Below are 20,506 nucleotides of genomic sequence, written 5' to 3' on the forward strand. Positions count from 1 at the left end.
TTCGTGGGAAACATTTACTTAACCCTAGGATTATCCATAATCTATCGGGGTCACTTAGTGTTTCTTCAGGTTGGATCATAAAACCTTAGAAACACGAAGAAGAACAAACACCACTATGACCAACTCAAAGCCAGTATCATGCATCTACAATCCATCATAACAACTGTGTGTTCATATCTTTTATAGTCATGTGTAAACTTCACCTTGTTGAACACTTGAACGTCATTGCATTTCTAGCTTTCCAAATCGGTAATTATGTTATAAATAAATTTAAAAGACGTATTAAAGATGCGTTCGGGTATAGTCACCTTTATAAATGTTACTCATTTGTTTTTTTTCTTAGATATAACAAACAATATCTAAAACTTTTCTTGCTTTTGTCACACATCACATATTTAATTTAAGACATTGTTTTAATGATATGAACACCAACACGTGTCTATATAAAAAATTGAGTATGTGACAAAATATCATAAGAACATCTCCGTGGTTTCTTCTAACGATATATCTGGCCGACGTGGCATGATGTGGAGAAAAGAGTGAGGAACGGAGGAAGATATCCATGGGGATCAACGTTCGCATATGTTTAGATGTTAGATATATAGATGGGGAGAGGATATGGAGGTGAGAAACAAGGGGTGCGTCCGTTTGCAAAACTCTGTGTGGCTTCATTCGTGAACAACCACACTCTCTAACAAGCACGCAGAAGTGTGTGATGAATTAGCTTAGTTTTTTTAACAAGAGTTTCGAAAAAAATCACTAGCTAAAAGAACTACAACACAATCGAGCTCCTACACATCACATCAAAGGGTTGGATCTATGACCAACTCAAAGCCGGTATACTACATCTACAATTAATCCATCATAACAATTGTTTTTTGATATCTTCTATAGTCGTGTGTGCACTTCACCTTATTGAACGTCCTTGCATATTTAGCTTTCCAAATTAGTGATTATGTTATATAGATGAATTAAAAGACGTGTGTGTTAAAAAAAGGGTTCAGGTATAGTCACCCTTATAAACGTTACTCATTTTTTTTTCCTTAGATATAACAAACAATATGGTCATGCTATAATTATTAAAAAAAATAAGTAATACTAGTAATAATCTATTTATATCTAATCATAAAATATTCTCAAGAAAATGAATAAATTCTAGTGGCATCTCTTAGAAAAAAAGAGACCTCTCATGTTGTAACCTTCTATAAATACACCCACAACCCCTTCACTTCTCTTCTCATCAATCACACACTTTCCTACTTCTTTCCAACACTACTAAACATTCAATCTTCAAAAACAATCTAACTCAACTTTGTTAATTTTCCCATCATGAACTCAGTTGTGTGTCCGGGTTTGAAATCATGCCTCGAGCCTCGACCAACCGAACCAACTGTTCTCACTCCCAAAATGCCTTCAAAACCAACCCAATTCCAACAACAACCAAAACTCGAAGTCAACTCGAACAACATTGAGACTGTCAACAAGAATAATGGGTTTGGTTTCTTTAATGTTCTTGAAAACCAAACATCAACTCATGTCAAACAAGAAGAGGTTTATGTTCATCCAATGGTGAAGCGTTCGGCTTCGGCATTGAGCACCAAGAGCTTGGAAATGTGTACCGAAAGTCTAGGGACTGAAACTGGTAGTGACATAAGTGAAAGTAGTGATGAGGATAATAGGGAGGAAAAAGGAGAGAGGTTTAGTGGTTTACGCCGGTCAAAAACACATGTTTTTTACCGAAAAACAGTGAGCCACCGTAGAGCAGGTGGCAGCTTTCCACCACCTTTGACCTCTATTAGTGGCTCAGATGGTACAGTGAAAGTTAGGCCTCATAGGGAAGGTGGTAGGTTGGTTATTAAAGCTGTTAGTCTGTCAGATTGTGGCACTAAGTTTGAAACACAACGTGCAAATGGTAGGCTTAGTCTTTCTTTGTTGAGGGACTGTTCCACAAATGTTGAAACCCGAAGGGCTAAAGTGAAAAATGAAGGCGGTGAAAAGTTACACGAGTGGTGTGACGTTGATGTGAAAGAAGGCGGCGATGGGAAGAAAGTGAGTGGCAAAATTAAAATCCGATCACCGAAGCGAAAATCTCGATTACCGAACTCGTCGATGAAGTCAACCGAGTTCGCGTTGACCAAGTGCAAAGATGGTCCAAATGGGAGTAAAGGGATGGGAAACTGGAGTTTGTTTCGTGTGGTCATTTCTTGAAAATGCCCATTTTATTTTAAGGAGTTTATGGGTAAAAAAATAATTTCTGATTCATAATATTATTATTACTTTATATTCTTACGTTTATATTGTGATTATATCGGGCTGGGCCGGGCTAAGCCGGCCAATTTTCACGAGTAGTTAAAATAATATTATTTATGTATGAAGTATCATGTGGATTTGAGTTTTTACAGTTTTACTACTATTGTTGTCTTCCTGGATTATTATAATGGAAATGATGGTTATTGTGGTTAAATGCCTATTATGTATTTTTTTTTCAACTTTCTTTGTTTTGCACACTGTATTGTTGATGTTTGAAAATTCTAATGCAATAAACCTTAAAAGTAATTAGTTTGGTGAATAATTATATCTTATACTTCTTACACATTATCAAAAGTTAATGGACCATTTCAATCTATAAGGGGTTAATATTTATGGAGGATTTATTGCACTTACATTTCTACGAGAATATGATTAATGATAAAGTTTTTGAAAACACAGAATCAACAAGGTTTTGAATTTTCATAGGAGAGTGATACGTGTGTCGCGGATTTGCTTCGAATGCATAGTGTTTGCATACGCTTATCTTTTGTTTGGCCTTACTATTACATTTACCTTTAGCTTTGTTTCGATTGGACTTGACATAAACACTTTTTAGGAGAGCGTATACGCTCTTTCAAGGGGTTCACATTGCATGTTATTATATCTTTGTTTGATATTTTATTTGTTTCTAATGTAGTTCTCTCACCATGTTATGCTTACGTCGGTGTTTTATTATTACATATTATGACCCGACTTATCTTGTTTCTTTCTAATCCCTAAAGTGCACTCAACTTAACATGCTATGAAAAATGATGAATTTTCTAGTGTCACTTTTTAAGTGGGAGCAACCTCTCTATTAGGGCGCTTATTCGTTTTCGGTTCGGTTTATCTGGGTTATCCGAATTGAGTTATCTGAAATTGAAATATGAGTTTGAATTCAACTCGAATACGAATAAACTAAAATCCGATTTCATTATTCCAATTCGGTTCAAATCAAATTTCAGGTTATTCGAGCCCAGTTCAAATAATGAACTAGCCTCCTCATAGCCTACAATATCTTGTGTTATAGTGAGATTTTATCGAACATGTTATGCTTATTCTATATTATAAAAGAACAATATTTAATTGACACAATAATTTACATGTCATTTTCGGTGACACTTGAGAAAAGCCACATCAATTATTATTTAAAAAGTCTTAACACGTAATTACAATTTTGCATACATGAGATCCATTGAATGGATTTTGCACACATGTTTTCCTGATCGATTTAATTTTCAAATATCTACCTTTAAATGTAATAAAATAACCAAGCAAGTGTTTTTGCTTTTTTATTAGCCAAAGAAAATTTTAGAATGAATTGAAAATTTATATTAATAAATAATACTTAACATGTCAAATTGAATACGATAGAAATGGTAATGATAAAATAAGTAAATAATGAAAAAGGGAATCAACTAGTGACAATGATAATACGTTAATAAGTATCCTAATGATAATACGTTAATAAGTATCCTGATACTCAAACAATAACAATTACTAAAAAAAATTATAGAGAAATGAATTAGAATCAAGTAATAACAGTTGTAGGAGACAATAAACTTGGCTAACATGCCCCTTCAATTGGAAGTTTGAAACATTGTGTAGCTTGGAACAAATTGTGGTTAATTTAATTGAGCATATGAAAAACCCTAATTAGAGTATCAACAGGGACTCATCTTCTTCTTTTTAACTAATCTTCTTTCCATGTTTGAATTTTGTTTTGATTTTTAAAGTTCAAGGTCGGTGTGTGGTTCTTGCATGTCCGGTGGCGGAGACACATTATGTCCACCGGGTTTTGCTGAATCTGGCATTTTTTTCGATTTTATATATAACCTACAGGTATCAAATTAACAAGCGAACTCATTCTTTTTTTGCGAGCGAACCCACTGTCATTTAAGAAAATAGACTCATTGATTATAAATTTTTTTGTGAATTTTTTTAGTAATGAATATTTTTGTATTAAATTTAAAAATGTAAGAAAGAACTATTAAAATTACTAACGAACATTATATATGGACCAATAACAATAACGTTACTCATATATAGATTATAAAAAAAGGCACAAAATTATTCCTAGAATGAGTCAATAAGCCCAACCCAATTAACATTCTTGAACATAATACACATATAAAAATTAAATAAATAAAAAAAGGAACATCTTGGATGTCCATTGGACTAGCGTTTGTTAAAACTAGCCTTAGTTCTATCGGTTGCAACAAAGTGTTAAGAGATATTTTACTTTAATGAATCATATGAAGATGGATTCGTGTAACCGGATAGGTGATGATTATATGAATGTTGCTTGCAATTGTTATATTAAAAGGAATAATTTTTTAAAGTCGTGGTTGAAGAACTTATGAATTGTTTTCAAAACAAGAAAAGCTGTAGGGAACAATTATAATATGTAATATCTTTTTCCCAACAAAATACCCTTAATGTTAGCGAGATTTTTACAACCATCCCCCAGTCTTGTATCCCTCGTACCCTTACATCTTCTTCTTTACACCTCGACTACCCGTCTTGGTTCTCCCCTCTTCATATTCAAAGGAATTGTTATGGTTTAGTACTTGCAGTTTGCAAACACTCGCTTAGTTTCCAGCTACACGTGCAACCACCATAGAATCGTGATTTTTATTGTTTTTAAGGGGTTAGGGATTGTGAAGAACATCAACTGGATTAGAACTAAATTCACCGAGTTGAAAGCGCATGTGAAACCTTCTTAACGAATGAATATGTTGATAGAGAAAAAAAAGGTTTGCATACATTTGGCTCAACTTGTATCTTATGTTAAAAAATACAGTGTTCTCTGGTCTCGTAGTCTATCTTATGTCAGAAAAATATGGTTGTCCTTAGCTGATAGATTATCTTATGTCGAAAAAACGGGGTTTTCTTCACCTTGTAGCCTATTATTTGTTGTAAAAAACAAGGGATATTGGTTTTTAAAATATTCTAACTTTCACGCGCTGGCTGATATCACTATTAATTTTCGATTTATTATTCACCACTCTCAAATTTTACCATATTTGTTTTTGTCACTCTCTCACTAACGGACGACTAATGTCGTTAGTGGAACAATATTATAGCTAATGTACTATAATAATTATATTCAAATTTGACATGTTTGTAGTATCATATTAGTTAAGACCGAATAATATCATAGCTTATATAAGAAATTGTTAAAACAAATACTAATTTAAACCATATAAATAAATAAGTTAAAAGACTTGAACTACTATTATTATTATTATAATTATTATAATTATTATTATTATTATGAGCTTGATCTTAGTTGTCCATGAAAAGTAGGAATCAAAATGAAATAAAAGATAGTCATTAATTCCTTATCTCTTAAGGTACCGTACCATTGATTAGCTTGCATGGACCAATTCTTTTGTAGCTTGTAACTCAAGGTGACATCATGTTGAAGATAAGAAATATATAGACTAAGCCAGGTATAACACTTGAACCACACACAGACCTGAGTGGATGATGAGAATGGTACCCAACTACGCATAAAGTGAGCCATGGGTCCGAGACATTTTATTTGCAAGTGGCTGTGGGTAGCTTTAGCTTGGACTCGAACAACATCTTCGAACTCAAAGATATTATTATATCTACCTAATTCTTTATAACAATTATACTATTCATTTTTCTTGTATGTCAATTTTTTTTAATAAATCATAAAAAAAGAAACTTAGTGGATGTCACATGGCAAGCCGCACATATCCACCAAAGGCAACCAAGAACTATCCATGAACGTTTACAAATTAGATAGTATATATAATATTTAATTTTATAGTTTATAGAAATTAACCTACTTTGTTCTTTCTCTTATATTGACAAAACATGTAAAACAAAATAAGTCATTCATTTTTAATCTTGTAAAACTAAAGATATGCATTTGTATGTAATATGTACAAAATTTCAAAATTCTGAACCATTAAAAATTTAACTGTTTAAATTTGTTAGTTTTGTTATTGCTTTGTTTCAAGAATAACATCACTTGTCCTGGCTAAAGGTATAAATAATGTAGAAGATTTCCATCTTTTTGGTAATCATATCATCTAAAATCATTTGCATTTGTTAATGACCAAAAGACACGACCAAAAAGTTTTCTTTAAAACAATCAAAAGATTTCTTCTTTCTTCTAAAGGTATAATAGTGACCAAATTAGAATCAAAGAAAATATTCCATTTCCTTTAATTTGTACCAAGACCACTATCACTAGGTGCATCATTTCCATTAACATTTTAATCTAAGGGTGACAATTTAACAGCTCAAACTAAAAAAAAAATTTGAAATAAAAGACAAACATTAGATACCCATATTAATTAAAATATATTGACCAACATAAGTGCCGACTGACCTCCTTCTAGCCTATGTCTTCAACAAGTCATAACAAATATGTATACAAGAGAAACGATGTAAAAAATACCATTTTTTTGACAAAAGTATTGCGGAGACAGGATTTGATCCCGTGACCTCAAGGTTATGAGCCTTGCGAGCTACCAAACTGCTCTACCCCGCGCTAAAGAGAAGAACTGAAAACAAATATACAAGCAATGATTGAATGCGCCCCTCTACCATATCTGTACAAATAGTATTAAGTCGATTTATTAAGTGACACGTGGCTTCTTTTTTTAATTTATATAAAACTTCAGTTTCGCCCCTAAACTATCAATAATATATGTTTTTAACTCATTTAAATTTTAAATAATTTTATTTTTTTAATAACTTCCGTTCATTAACTAAAAAAATAAATACACGGTTTATTTTTTTTTCTTGACATTATGATATTCTAGGTTCATATTTTCTCGTTAATATTGTATTTAGAACACAAATCTAATGTGATGATTATTATTACTTATGGAACAAGACTGGTTCATTTTTTATAAGCATATACATTTGGCTTAATTCGAGCCGGGGGTCTCACCAGAAGCAGTCTCTCTATCCCTATGGGTTAGAGGTAAGGCTATCTACATCTTACCCTCCTCAGACCCTACCATAGCTTTGCTATTGGTGGGATATACTGAGTACGATGATGATGATGATACATTTGGCTTATTAAAACCACAAAATATGAGTTCATAATCACATACATTGAACTGAAACAACTCTTGATCCATAACAAAAGATTTATAATAACCCCAAACGAAATCGAACCAGAAACATCTTGTTCAAAGTTAAACTAATCCTCGCGCAGTACTTTCCACTTAATCCTGAAATAAAACCAAGACTGATTTTTTAAATTCAAACCATACCCCTTGTTTAACAAACATATAATTAAGCATATTACACCATAACTCAGGATCCCTTTTTAAATCTTGAAAAATATTTTTGACTGCCTGTTTTAATAATTGGTATTAAAGCAATGATAACAAAAAAAAGAGAAATGAGTTGTATAAATTTGGTGCCAACAGCAAATAAAATGCACCAAAGAGAGATAGACAGAGAGTTGTCCTTATTTCCTAAAATCTATGAGAATCTCTGTCAATTCACAAGTAGTCAGGGATAAAATACCTTCAAAACCTAAATTTTGATCTGTTTTGGTACATTTTCTACAGTTATACAAAAGTTCATAGCAGCAACAATCATCCACTAGGTGTTTATAGTTTTTTTTTCTATTTAAATATATTTAAATGATTTGAACTTTGCTGACCATACATGTTAAAAAATATGAAACTGAATATAAATGTGAGGGCAATAATGCAATTTAAAAACACAAAAGTAAGCATTATAATGATGTGCAGTCTTACCAATCTTAAGAAGATTGTGTTGTCCTGTCACATTACTTGTTCTTTATGACTTTCTTACCAATTACCAACAGGGAAAACACACTGTATATCAAGATCAATAATAAATCAAAACATATAAGGTAAATTATTTAACATTGTAAAGAAACATGGGGATTTTATTAAAACTATTTGATCAAGAATTAACTGTTTAAAAATGCAAGTAAATTATGGAGAGTAACAGTAACACAAACCACTTATTTTGAATCCAATGATGCAGCTAGCAGGGTACATAGCCTTATACCTAACGAGCGGGATTAGTCTTCCTACAAGCATAAGCTCGGTATGCCGCCAGTGCAACTATAGCGACCGCAGCTCCAACTGAAAATTTGTAGAAAAATATAAACGAGCAGTAGTTTTTCTTTATAAATGTTTATTATTTAAATTAAACAAGGAAAATGAACATATATGAATCCTGGTTATTAGTAAGTGATAACTTTTTTCCAATTAAAATGAAGTAGAAGGAAAATTATAAGTGAAAACTCAAGAATATTTTTCATGGGGTCGGAAATTTTTGACAGTCGACTATCCATTGCCAAGTAATAGTTTTTTTTGTTCTGGTTGGGTCGGGTCACGTAACAAAAAGATAAAACCAAAATTTTCAATCCAACTTTTATTTTGAGAAATTGTTCCATCGCATTCATATTTCCTAAACTTAAATTAACCAATAAGTTCGAACAGTTATGGGTTCGGTCTCCGCAGAACCTTCGGTTTCTTGTTAAAAATATAAGTTCATATTTCCGAACTGTTTTTATAAACTCAGAAACCGAATTTGGTTCATTTTGAGCCCAAAACCAACCAATGCACACCCCTACAACCGGCGGTAGTAGGCGTCTCAGTAGACTCGTCAATTGAGTTTATTGTTTTAAAAGTCGACTTCTGGGTGGAGGCTGCTAATAAAAAATGCAGACCTCTCTTTTTTTCTATTAGATTAATTTTTTAACTGTTATAAATGGGTGACTAAATGGTGTTTGGGCTTAACTGTCTGAAATGGTTATGGGTATTGGGATTTAGTGGTTAATGAGATTAGTTTAAAAAGGTTTTATTTGTTTAATTGTATAAAAATAATTTAGCTGTTTTATATTTGCTAACTACTTTATTATGTAACTATAATCATAAAGTCATAAATATTTTTTCTTGAGAGTTGGTGTCAATATTTTATTGGGCCGGTTTCAAAATTTCATGGGAGTGCTGCTAAAATTTGTTTGGGTCACCCGGCATTAAAATCACATATATATATAAAAAGGTCATGGACTCATGGGCTGCAGCTACACCCCTTACAGCCTTAGTACATAGGTACACTAATGAAAGTTGAGTGACTCTAGAGGAACAAGAAAACTGAGTAAACCGAGTGACTATAATGGAACACTTTTTATGTATTGTTTAATAAGCATACCTGAAGCAAGAAAGAGTGAACGGTTAAAAAGCTGTCTGTAACGTTTCTTATATCTCCCATGTTCAGTTTCAGGAACACTTAAGTGACACTGCTGAGCGGTAGTAACAATTTTCTGAAAGACGTTATTCATGTATTGTTCTTTCACGCTAATACGTATTGGTGCGGTTATTTTCAAACCCTGACAAACCTAGAAAACAGAGTTGCAGATGTTAATGCAACCAATGTTTAGTTAGTGTAATTTAAATGTTAACAAATTAAAAAAAAAATACCATCTCGGCATCTTTGATCGCCATTGGATATAAGTTTAAATCATTCTTAGCAGCAATGAGAAGACAAGGCACACCATAACCACTATCTTCTCCTTTTCTAGCTACTTCCTTCATCAATTTTGATGCTTTTTTTAAAGAATATTCATCGGAACTGTAATATAGAAATGATTAAATATAACTTTACAAGAGTAAATTTCAAAACTATTACCAAAATTTGGCATCATGCTTACCTGTCATAAATAAAAACTGCTACATCGCAAGCAGCTAATGAGTCCTTACTGGATAGAAATTCCTTGACATCACATTCTTGAATTTCATTCAATATAAGAGTCTTTTTAATTCCCTGAAATATAATGATCATCATGTGTTTAAAATCTCAAATTTGATGGGTAAAAATAAAAAAAAAATACTATAACTGTGTATGCAAAAAAAAAAAAATAATCAAATGCATTACTTACCTGAAGTTGGTCAACGGTATTGACTGTATAACATTGACTGTTTGTTAAATTATAGTTGTCCTGGAAAGGCCTGCAAACATATTGAGAGCAAGATCAATGAGGTATAATTGTTATGATGGTGATGAATTTATAGTTGTTAAAGAAACGCACCTTCCGATAAATGAATTCAAAAGTGCAGATTTTCCAGAGTTTTTGGGTCCAAAAACAAAACATCGAAAAACATGTCTGTCTGTATGTTGTTTCTTAAAATCTAAGGATCTTTTTCTGGTAACGCGGAAGGCTGTAGCAAGATCACCAGCAAATCCAAGATACATCAGATAAGCCAAACTTTGAGATGGATCAAGTAATGTCATTAGAGCCCACTGTAACCATAAGAAACTCACATAATCAATTATTGATATGTGTTGGTGGTATCTCAGAATAACAAGCCTTCAGGAAATGTTAATGTTATTCTCTACTGCCACTTATCGACTTCAAGTTACATAAGGAAAAAAAATTTTATTTCATCTAATGAAACAGTATAGTCAAATTACACAAGTCTAATGTTGTCTTAAAAAAAGTAAGTTTTTTTTTACTTATGTGATGCAAAGTAAAGATGTTACTAATTTACTATTACACACCTGAGAGAGAAATCCGGAAAGGTTTACATCTCCTTGTTCAGATCTCTCCAAGGAATCTTTGTAAGGATCGTCGTCCCAAGGGCTGAAAGTTGAACAGAAATTACACGTAAGTAACTATTAACGAAGAACACATTTGGGAAAATTTAAAGAATATAATACAATTATGGTAGAAAAAAAAAGTTGCTGAACATAATATCGAGGAAGGCAATCGGTTTGTTTTCATGGTTGTTTCACATGAAATTCTCAATCCAATCAGATTCAACTACTCATTCAACATGAGGCTTTATCCGTTTTAATCAGATTGAACATGTTCACTATTGATTGTTTTGCTATAATAACACTGATTGAACACAGAAACATCATTGCAATATACAATTAGTAAAATGATTAAGAATAAGAATATTCGAGAGAATGTTGAATTGTTTCAAAATATATATCCGAAAACATAAAGAGAAGCCAAGTCACCTTTCTGGTGCAGTCGAAAACAGGTCATCAAGCTCAAAATCTTGTAGAGTTCCATCCTAGCAAGTGAAAAGATTAATATTTTTACATGTCAGCTATAAACTTCAGTTGTAAGCTAAGCTTTAATGATAATCGGTCATGAGTGGAACTAACTTACAATAAGAGCACACTTACTACAATTGAAAATTTCCTTAAAAGTAAAGCATAAAAGATGACAGTCCATAACTTAATCAGTTGATGAGAACAATTAGCACATTAGCAGTATATATACTATCTGTGTTGTTAAAAGGTGATAAGTAAAAGGAGATTATGTTCGGCATGAAAATGTATAAGATAAAATAATAGAAGGTTTAAAAGACAAACAATAGATAATATCAAAATCCAACTCAATAACCAAAACTTGACTGTAAATTTTCACTAAATATAATGTGCATGTTATGCTATTACATGAAAAAGCTTATGGCTGCACACAGTGGCGAAGCTTGGACTGAGGCACCCGGGGGCGGCGGGGGGGGGGGGGGCTCAAATTTTCGGCCGAAAACAGGTAATTTTACACTGCTGCGCACAAAAACAGGGGGACCGAGCTCAAAATGTATACAAATTTTCACAAACGAGGGGGGGTCGGGCTCAAATTTTCGGCCGAAAACGGGTACTTTTACACTACAGCGCACAAAACACAGGGGGATCGGGGCCACCCCTGGCCTCAATTAAACTTCGCCAATGACAGCACACTATTAAGATGGAATATAATGTGAGAAAAGGTACCTTGTCAGAATCATACAAACTGAAAATCTCTTTCAGGAAGTCTACAGCTGCACTTGTCAATTCAACACTCTACAATAACACAAGCATTCAACGATTTTCGTCATTACTCAAATACATCTTCAACCAAATCACATTGTTAAACAATGGGATAATATCCTAAAATGTAAACATTATTGTATTAAATGGTACCAAAACTGAATATTTTACTTATAGAAGCATGACCTGATCAGGAGCCTTTTCAGATGGAACAGGAAGATTCTCTTTCGGGAGTTCCAGGTCATCGTTGTAACCAAACTCACGTAAGACGGTCCAAGTAGTTTCAAGGCGGCCTTTTGCAATAAATAAAGAATGAAGATATAGAAACCCATCCAGAGTAAGCCCAAGATGGCTGATCCCTTGAGGTAAGTTCTCTCGAACAACTCGTTTAACCTCATCAGTTTCTTTATCATGAAGAGGAGCATTGAAACACTTCACCTGTAAATGAACGGTAAATATTTCTTCATGTCAACATACATAAGCTATAAAACCAAAAAGTCAAGGATCTAATATGATAAAAATTACCTGAAACTGATTTAACTCACTATCGTTCAAGGCAGAATCTCTATCATGATCAGAAAGAATAAATATCCTTTTCAATGCTTTTATGCAGCGAGGCTTCAAAGTTTGAGAATCTTGATCAAACAAGGGTGCTGTCGGATGAAGCACTGCCTTTTGAGCATAATAAAACACCTCAGCCACCTACAAAGATCAGTCAATTTTTACTTATTCAAGAAATTCTGCATTTTAAGATGGTAAATCTTTATATTGAACAAATTATGATCTTCTTATTAAAATAGATATCGACGTTAAAGACAATTACATACCTCGACTAGGTTAGCTGCAGAACACTCTATACACGTCTCAATCTCCTTAAACTTTTGCATTATTGGACCCATCATCCTCTCTAGATTAATAGGGTAGTGTTCATCACGCAAATCTAACATGCATCCAACCACAATTACTGGTATGTTTACCTATATACGAACATGCCTAATTCAATTACCAATCTAATTTATACACATCACTTGTCCATATTACAAAATAATAAACGAACTGAAACCTTTAGCCGCCTAAATTCAGGAAGCCAATAAATCTGAAGATTAGCTAGCGTTTCAGGTTGATCACAAGCATAGGTTAGAACTATTGCATCTGCACGCTGCAACTCTTCCTCCACCTTAGCTTTACCATCCAAGCTACATTAACAAATAATCCAAAAGGTTCATGCTATAGTTACACCACCCCCATGTAATTCACACTATCAAAACGGCCGTCCACTAAAACACTCAGACGCCCGTTTTGACCAAAAAAGTCGAAATTTGAAAATTATTCGTTAAAACAGTCGTTCGAAGAATTTCCAGACGATCGTTCTGACCATTGAGGTTCAACTTTGAAAGTTAAAGGCCAGACGGTTTGTACAATATTCGGACCCCCGTGCTGACCATTAAAGGTCAAACTTTAAAAGTTGGTTAGAACGACGGTTTGTACAATATTCGGACCGTCATTCTGACCATTAAAGGTAAAACTTTGAAAGTTGGTTAGAACGACGATTTGTACAAATATTCGGACCGCCGTTCTGACCATTAAAGGTCAAACTTTGAAAGTTATTGGTTAGAACAACCATTTGAACAATATTCAGGCCACCGTTCTGGCCACCAGAGGTCAAACTTTGAAAGTTATTGGTTATAACAGTCTTTTAAACATAATCAGCCGGCCATTCTTACCATTAGACGCCAAACTTTAAAAGTTATTGGTCAGAACGACCGCTTGGCCAATATCCGGACATGAATCTAATCTAATAAATTAAAAGGACGAATGAATGTTAATATTAACAACCTAGATGAAGTATCAATAATTGTGACAGGAATCTCATCGGGATAATACTCGGCCGGAAGAACAGTGGGAGGAAGCACAGGGTCAACGTATTCGGGAAAAGTATCGGTGGCGGCTGCAGCGATGAGGCTTGACTTACCGGTGGCGGGATCACCGACGACCACGACGCGGACGGTACTCCGGTGATTGAATTCCGTCCTCGCCGATAAATCACCTGACATAATTGAACTGGAAGAAGAACGAAAACACTATAATCATATCACGTCAAAATGAACTGGATCTGATTAACGTCCAAATTGAATGAGCGTTTTGATCGTTGCATGCATGATGATGTTGAAGCTCGTTATTGATGTGTTAATGCAGTGCGAATATTTGAGGGGTGGTAAGTGGCAATAAGGGTTTTCTTTGAGGGTATAGTTTATACATATACTTTCAAGCGGTGGAACCAGGCTAGCGGATAGCGACTAACGATTAATTAAAATTAATTGGATTTAAACTTATATGAAAGTTTTCAGTTATATATATGCCAAATTATATAAATAAAAATTTCCAAATTTGACTGGTTTTGACAAAATAGCAGTTAAGTGGTGACAAAATAGCAGTTAGTGGGATAGAGACTCGCGATTAATCGGTGACTATAAAGAACCATACTTTAAATGCCAAATTAGACATGATTTTTACAATCATACTTTTAAAAACCATACTTTTAAGTGACAATAAAGATTTTCACTGTAAATGTAAAAAGACCGAAATGTCCATGACTTAATGTTAAAAAATAGGAGTTACTGATTTGAATGAAATTCGTAGCAATTGTGAAACCTAAAGGGTTCAATTAAAAATTATATTTTGGATGAAAGTCGCAAAAGTGATCAAACTTCATGGGCAATTTTGACAAGTATACTATTTTCAAATTATAAGATGGATTTTGTTCATGATCAAGAATCATTTTAATTTTAAATTTTATCATGTTGGTTAAACCGTAAACAGCCGGTTTGGTTACAAGCTAATGGAAAACGATGTAAATAAACCGGTCAAGGGGAAACATTGGCTTTGGTTAATGACATGCCTTCTCATGATGGTGTACATTAGAGGTGCACAAATCGGGTTTTTTAAATACCCGGGTTCGGGTATGACCTGGTACGGGTATGACCGGGTATTGGTAATAATCGGGTCGGGTTCGGGTCGGGTATTGTCTCTAAAAACCATACCCTATGCATCGGGTTCGCGTCGGGTATAGAACCGGACATTCTAAAACCGGGTATTTGAATACCCTATTATCGGGTATTGAAAAAACCCTATTTACGGGGTTTTTCGGGTTTTTTTTCCGGTATTTTTTTTGTATAGATTGGATTTTTTAAAAGTTTACACTTTTTAGGGGTATTATTCGGGTATTTTTAAGGTATTTTTCAGGTATACATCGGGTATTTGAAATACCCGGTTTCGGGTATTGGAAAACCCCGATTCCGGGTTCGGGTATTACCGGGTACAAATCGGGCTTTCGGGTATTACCGGGTACAAATAGGGTCCGGTTCGGGTTTTAGTGCCAAAATGCATAACCTATCCGTACCCTACGGGTAGGGTCGGGTACGGGTTCAGGTATTAAAAACCCGGGTATTAGAAAAATCGGTTCCGGTATTTATTTCGGGTGCTGTTCCGGGTTCGAGTTTTTTGTGCACATCTAGTGTACATAGCAATGTTAGTGGAATACTGAAACTAAAGTCTAATGATGAAGAAGGAAGATAGAAAGGTGATTATGAAAAGTGATTCTAAGTTTCTAACACAAATATGATACGTGGAGTATACAAAAATAATTGTTTCATTAGAAGGATTTTTAAAACATTAACATGAACAATAATCAGAGTCGTGAGAAGTCGTTTAATAAAATCGGGTCATCGTTAACTTCTGAAATTTATAAAAGTCTGGATCTTGTTAAGTGATTGTAATAAAGTCATTTCCAAACAATTGTAAAAGTTTTGAAACTTAATTTTATATTATAGGCTTTTATCACTTTGTTTCTTGGTCTAACTGGTACTAAATTTATTTCAAGTATATTAGTATATGTCTACTAGGTAAAATAAAAGGAGATGTGAACTGTTGGGGTCTGCTTAAATGGTATATATGCACACTCATAACCTATGTACTCAACTATAAGATCATGTTACGTCACCATAAATGCGTTTTACAATAAAGTGATGAGTGGATGGAGCCACTTCCAATCATTAACTCATTATTGATAAAGAAAAAACAAATAAAGCAATCACCAATCATTCTCCTCCCCATCCGGCACTTTGTGAGAAGCGCCCATCACTCAAAAGATAGCCATGGAGCCCCAGGGGTTGGTTGTGTGAAGGGCTTTATGGGGTGCTTTAGGGTGGGCATAGCGTCCACTACGAACGGTCTAAAAAAACCCATGTGAATAATAAACTATAAATTTGCAAACACGAAGTGTAAACCCAAAGAAACAATCAATCATCAATTATCTAATTAGCATAAAAGAGAAGTTTGGTGTCACAAAGTTGGCTTTTTGATAAAATTTTGTTTTTGGTATATAATAGAAAATTTCCAATTGTAACACAACATGAGTTCTGGTTCGGTGGTTGAGTAGGGATTTTGTTGTGTCCCATTTGGTTATCTTCTTGTGTTCGAGTCTTGGCATTGGCAATATGAGAGGTTACGTATTTTTGGTTTACATATCCTTTTTTTTGCTAAGTTCAATTTGGTGGGTCATGCCTGTTGTGTAAACCTTTTTTTGCATAGTAAAGCGAAAACGTTTTGATGGAGGAGACGATTAATGTCTGTTGTATGAATCGTCGCTACCTTTTAATCACTTCGATACATCACTTTTCATATATATATATTGGCTTCCATATATCAATTTTTTTAGTTGTAGATGGTCATCTTGGTATGTGGGAGAATTTTGGATCTTTAATATGTTCTCCGCTTAGCCTTGATGGTACGTACAGTTCCTAAATTTATCAAATTATATTTCTCCTGTCATTATTTTTCTTGGTAGCTGATCCCAAAGCTTGGTTCTCGGTTTCTCATTTTCACTTAATTTTTACGTTTTGCAAGTATGATATTGGACAAGGAAATGAATGAACAGACAGACAATAAGTACCTCGCTTTTAGACTAATGGATGCTAAGGTTAATTAGTGGATCTACATATCGTTGTTGATTTGAGATCACATTCAAGAACATAAGTGCAAACTTTTCTTTAACTGAATTAAGGCATAAGAGGGACATGACAATACTAAAAAAAGAGATGTTTTCTACAACTGAATTCGTAGGAATTGAAATTTGTTGGAAAATCCAGTTTCTAATAATTTTCCAACAAAAAGTTACGTTGGAAAAACACATGCTTGAAAATCGTTTTCAACAATTTTCCAACAACTTTTCTTACAAAATTGCTACAAAAACATGTGGTTGTAAACTTCCTACAACTTTCCTATAAAACCTATTTTGACTTAAACATAATGTTTATTAGATAATGTTGTAGCAAAGTTGGAGCTTATTTTTTTTGTTGGAACTACTTGTTGTAAGAAATTTGTAGGAAAGTTTGTGAGAAAATGACTTGATTTCTAGTAGTGTGATTAAAATATCTAAAATTAGTTAAATGAGTTGCCACTTGGTTTCGATTTGAGTGGATGTGTTTCTAACATTATTATGCCTTTTATGCAGTTTTTATTGTTGTTGTAAGGTTACATGGTTCACTAAGGCCGCCCTTGATTTTGTTTACGGGTTTGTCGCACCGCCGTAGTAAGGTGTTCAATATAAAATTGTATTTTGATCTGGTCTATAATTTTATGGATTAAAGTTTCTTCCCAGTAGGATTATAATGTGCACTTGAATACACATGTAGGTTCTATTTGGACATTGTTCTGTTGAATTGTAACGGTCAGTTTTGACATCTTCATAGGTGTTCAATTGTTGCTTCTTTATTTTAAGAAGATTGAAAATTGATTTGAACTTGCAAAAAATAACATAATTAAAATTCTTATTGTTTTGTTTTTATATAATGCCTTGAAAACATATTTATAGTTTGGAAATTTGTCAAATAGTTTTGACATTATTCTAACATGCAATAACTTGTGCTTTCTGCTTTAACAAATATTGAAGATTATAAAACAAGCATATCGAGACCCACCTTAGAAAACATGCTATGTGGTGGTCTCTTTTGGATTCAACGTGTGCTGGAACTGCATTGTTTATAAATAAATGTTTTTCGCCAAAAATGTTTCTTTTAATTCAGATGAGTTACCCATAATATTGTATCTTCACCTGGCAACCAAATAAACAAATTTATTACAATCAGATAATCAAAAGTTGCAGCCATCATATGATTGAAATTAGATAATTTTATGTTGGTGTTGAAGTGATAGTCATTACGATATTCAGTGCGTTTTGATATTCGGGTTCGTTGTCGAGTACCTCACGCAACGCGGTTGAGGATTTGTTAATTTTTTTTTAATATTTCTTGAACGTATGTTGATTGTTCAGTAATTTGGTTTTAGGATTTTCAAGTGCAGGTGTTAGGTTATGTTTAATAAGTTTGGTTTCTATTGTAGTTGCTGTTTGGTTTTGTTTGCATAATTAAAACCAATTTCAAATGCAATTCAGAAAAGGTGTTCTATTAGGTGCTAAGAAACAAATAATATATTAGCCCCCGTATACTATATGATACAAGGGCAAAGATTTTAAGCTCCCAGTCTCCCCTATTTTCGTCTGAAAATTTTAGCCCCCCGTATTTTCGTCCTAAATTTTCCACATATCCAAAATCTATCTAGTATCTCCTTTTATATGCTAATGATATTTTTTAAGGGGTGTTTGGGATTCCTTATTTTGCCTCCTTATAACTTTCTAATAAGTTAATAAGTTACAAAAGTGTAACTTATGAAACTTTTCCTCTCACAATATAAACAATCTCAAACACCTTTTTACTTCTCAAAAAGTTTATAAGTTATAAGTTGGTGAAAATAAGCAATCCCAAACACCCCCTTAGTTCCTCTACCAAGCCTATCCACCTATAACCAAAAAGCGCAGTGCAAGAAACCAAATGTTGTAACGTCATAAAAGATTTGGAATCAGCGAGTGAAACAAAGTGTTGCGTGAAGGACTACGTGACAGGGGGAGGATTTAGGGAAAGCGATTGAGAAGTGTTGCAGGAGCCGTGGCATGAAAAAGAGGCAGGTAAGTGGATGCTGCAAAAGCTTTGTTAGTTACAAATGTTGCGGGGCCTAGTATTTCGGAGGTGGAGTCAACAGTAAGGGACGATTATCAGAAATTGTGATCGAGTAAATAACTCCATGGTTGCATGATTGTTATCGGCGTTAGATATAAATGAATGACCTGGGAATATGTGGGTGTCATTGTTATTGGGAATTTGATTGCTAAACATGTCATTGTAATATAAGCATGCATCCTTTGTCCTTAATTATCATGCCTGTTTATCAAAAGAACATTGAATGTCAGGAAACAACATTTGATGAACCCAACTCCTATTTCAAGTGTTGAATCAGGACAATCATCCACACTAAAGTTACCACCGAACCGACTCCATTATTAACTGTCAAATTTGTGCTAAAACTAGTCACAAGACTTTTCAATGCATCTACAGGTATATATGCTCATGACTCTCGAAATCAGTTTGATCAATCACCTCAAAATTCATCGCATCACCGAAGAACCAAACACCCCACCACTATCATAGTGCTGTATTCCCCCCTCGCCAGGTCGCAAAAGCGGATGCAAATAAGTAATTCTAATCCGCAGTAAACATAAAAATAAAAAAAATCAAGGTTCAAATATGTGATGATATTATGATTTAATAATCAATTGACACAATGAATCACAATTATAAAAATCTTTGGATTCCACCACTACCTGCTATCTTCAACTTTGTATATTGATTTTAAATACGAATAATGAAAAGAAAATGAACTTAATTGTAATATGTATGAATGGCATGCAATCAGCCGTTCATGTTTTAAAATATATGATTATTCATTTTTAAATAAGAGATAAAACGAAATTAGGATATAAGACAATTTGGTGGTTAGCAGTAGCACTATATATATAGGATGGTCTTCTCTTCTTCTGCAATCATCGAGCCCCCGCAGGTTGTTCCGAATTCTGTATTCCGTGTTTGAGTGATTTGCTCGCCATGTTCGTATCTTAAAAAGCTCTATCTTTGTACTAATATTAGCCACTCTTTTTCCCACATAAGTGATTTGATTAGAGGGTTTTGGGAAAGATGGCGGGAGAAGCATCAAATGATCTGGAGAGAAGCTATTTCGACGTGCTGGGTTTATGTTGTTCATCCTGTTAAACTTGGAATCGTTTCACAAGTGATAATTACACCGCAGTTTAGAACACGAACTGCAGCAACTGTTTATTTTTGCTGATCAACCAGAACCGAAACAGAAACAAATTGCTTTGATCTTCAAGCTACTGATTGCAATTGACACAAACAGAATAAACCAACTAATGATTATGCTTTATTGATAAAAGACAAACTAAAATCTCAACAAAACACCAATACAAGGGTATACATATATACCCCACGGTTCACAATCCTATTCTATA

The 20,506-nt window shown here is 33.8% G+C and overlaps 2 protein-coding genes across 2 annotated transcripts; one reads left to right on the top strand and one right to left on the bottom strand.

Moving 5' to 3' along the window:
- Positions 1-1,100: 1,100 nt before the first annotated feature.
- On the top strand, positions 1,101-2,381 carry LOC143559565 (uncharacterized). The gene has a single exon (XM_077048098.1). The coding sequence runs from the start codon at positions 1,330-1,332 to the stop codon at positions 2,206-2,208; it is 879 nt and encodes a 292-aa protein (XP_076904213.1). The 5' UTR covers positions 1,101-1,329; the 3' UTR covers positions 2,209-2,381.
- A 5,008-nt stretch (positions 2,382-7,389) lies between these two features.
- On the bottom strand, positions 7,390-14,186 carry LOC143559566 (mitochondrial Rho GTPase 2-like). Its single transcript, XM_077048099.1, has 15 exons — positions 13,927-14,186; positions 13,154-13,286; positions 12,918-13,067; positions 12,616-12,792; positions 12,277-12,528; positions 12,055-12,123; positions 11,293-11,348; positions 10,828-10,909; positions 10,358-10,569; positions 10,208-10,277; positions 9,980-10,092; positions 9,750-9,900; positions 9,481-9,667; positions 8,279-8,405; positions 7,390-8,129 (listed from the first exon to the last, which is right to left on the bottom strand). Exons 1-14 carry the CDS (start codon positions 14,142-14,144, stop codon positions 8,329-8,331), a joined length of 1,947 nt encoding a protein of 648 aa, XP_076904214.1. The 5' UTR covers positions 14,145-14,186; the 3' UTR covers positions 7,390-8,129; positions 8,279-8,328.
- Between the last annotated feature and the right edge of the window lie 6,320 nt (positions 14,187-20,506).

This window comes from Bidens hawaiensis, unplaced genomic scaffold (assembly GCF_021521415.1).
Source record: "Bidens hawaiensis isolate Kalapana, Puna unplaced genomic scaffold, B.hawaiensis_p1.1 tig00019940_1, whole genome shotgun sequence".
NCBI lineage: Eukaryota > Viridiplantae > Streptophyta > Magnoliopsida > Asterales > Asteraceae > Bidens > Bidens hawaiensis.

What these genes read in the sequence shown, in the direction of transcription:
- LOC143559566 (XM_077048099.1), bottom strand. Translation starts at nt 14,144, where the DNA reads ATGTCAGGTGATTTATCGGCGAGGACGGAATTCAATCACCGGAGTACC. An exon ending in CTGAAAAGGCTCCTGATCAG is followed by an intron (nt 12,124 to 12,276) that starts GTCATGCTTCTA and finishes GTGTTATTGTAG; the next exon opens with AGTGTTGAATTGACAAGTGC. An exon ending in ATACCGTTGACCAACTTCAG is followed by an intron (nt 10,093 to 10,207) that starts GTAAGTAATGCA and finishes ATTATATTTCAG; the next exon opens with GGAATTAAAAAGACTCTTAT.
- LOC143559565 (XM_077048098.1), top strand. Translation starts at nt 1,330, where the DNA reads ATGAACTCAGTTGTGTGTCCGGGTTTGAAATCATGCCTCGAGCCTCGA.